General features: G+C 40.3%; 1 protein-coding gene across 1 annotated transcript; it reads right to left on the reverse strand.

The window, feature by feature from the left end:
• Positions 1 to 109: 109 nt before the first annotated feature.
• On the reverse strand, positions 110 to 460 carry EDB93DRAFT_1098787 (uncharacterized protein; the record flags this gene model as incomplete). Its single annotated transcript, XM_041446898.1, has 1 exon — positions 110 to 460. One exon carries the CDS (start codon positions 458 to 460, stop codon positions 110 to 112), a length of 351 nt encoding a protein of 116 aa, XP_041300531.1.
• Positions 461 to 1,177: the final 717 nt, after the last annotated feature.

Raw genomic sequence — 1,177 nt, forward strand, 5'->3', positions numbered from 1 at the left:
GCATTGCACAATGCAGTGAAGAAATATTAGTGAGATATGAATGAGAAAATGAGTGTGATGGGTGAAGCGAGGAGCACAAACACTCTATAGTGCTGTGGATCATTGATACTTAAGAATCCTGACCCTCAACCTTGGTGATATTAACATGTAAGTGCATATGCATTGCTTTGCCACAAGGCGCACCATGAACCACTACCTGACAATTTCTGACCCAAGGGAGGGTTGGGATGCGCATTTCTTTGTGTGTGTTTGGGTCTGTCAATAAAATGTCCTGCTCCCCACTAGGGAGATCAAATGTGCGACACAAAGTGAGCATAAAAAATGGGCATCCAAGCAGAACCTCAAAGTTCACGCACTCCATTACCTGAACTTGGAAGTACATCGGACCTCCTCTGTAATCAAGCATGATATTCTCGATGACTCTGAGTATAGAGTCATGCGACATGTTGACAGACTCCATGCGCATGCAGTGATCTGACCACAGTCCTATACCAAATGATTGCTATGTCTGATGCATTCCTGATATTGAAATCCCAATCCCAATGCCTGACCCTGACCCAAAAGTTTCAGACCCATCATTTTCACATCAGACTTGTTCTTCTTATGTCCTGTCCAGTCATATTCATTTCCACTGGTGTGTATTTACTTGTTTTTCACATTATTGAATATTATAGATAGAGTTAATACATGTTATCTACAAAAGGTGCAGTACTCATGCTCTTTTACATACATTTGGACCTGATTTTGTGCTACTGTTTTCGCCTAATGCACTTTGAAATTCCTACATAGACACTATATAATATCCAGTACTTCCTACCCATTACTTTACTTACTTTTTCCTACTCAGTAGTCGGATGGAAGTCCCTGGATATTAGTAAGTACTTGATTGTATTTGTGAAATATCTATCTGCTATTTTTCTCCAAAACATTCTAAAACACTTGACACTCATTTGACTGACATTCCAACACACTCCTTTACCATCTGACACATCGCCGACCATCCAATGCCTGAGCCACTCTGAAAATTTCAGACTTGACAGTTTCTCCTTGGACAAGTAGTTCCTAGCTTCAGATCGGATTATCTTCCTTTTATTGATAAATAACTATCTAAACTGATACCAAACAGCTACCCCCTATAGGATCGAATGCACTTGCCTTACAAGTATAGCAGCATAGG

The sequence above is a fragment of the Suillus bovinus genome (assembly GCF_016758785.1).
Source record: "Suillus bovinus strain UH-Sbo-P2 chromosome Unknown EDB93scaffold_421, whole genome shotgun sequence".
NCBI classification, from domain to species: Eukaryota; Fungi; Basidiomycota; class Agaricomycetes; order Boletales; family Suillaceae; genus Suillus; species Suillus bovinus.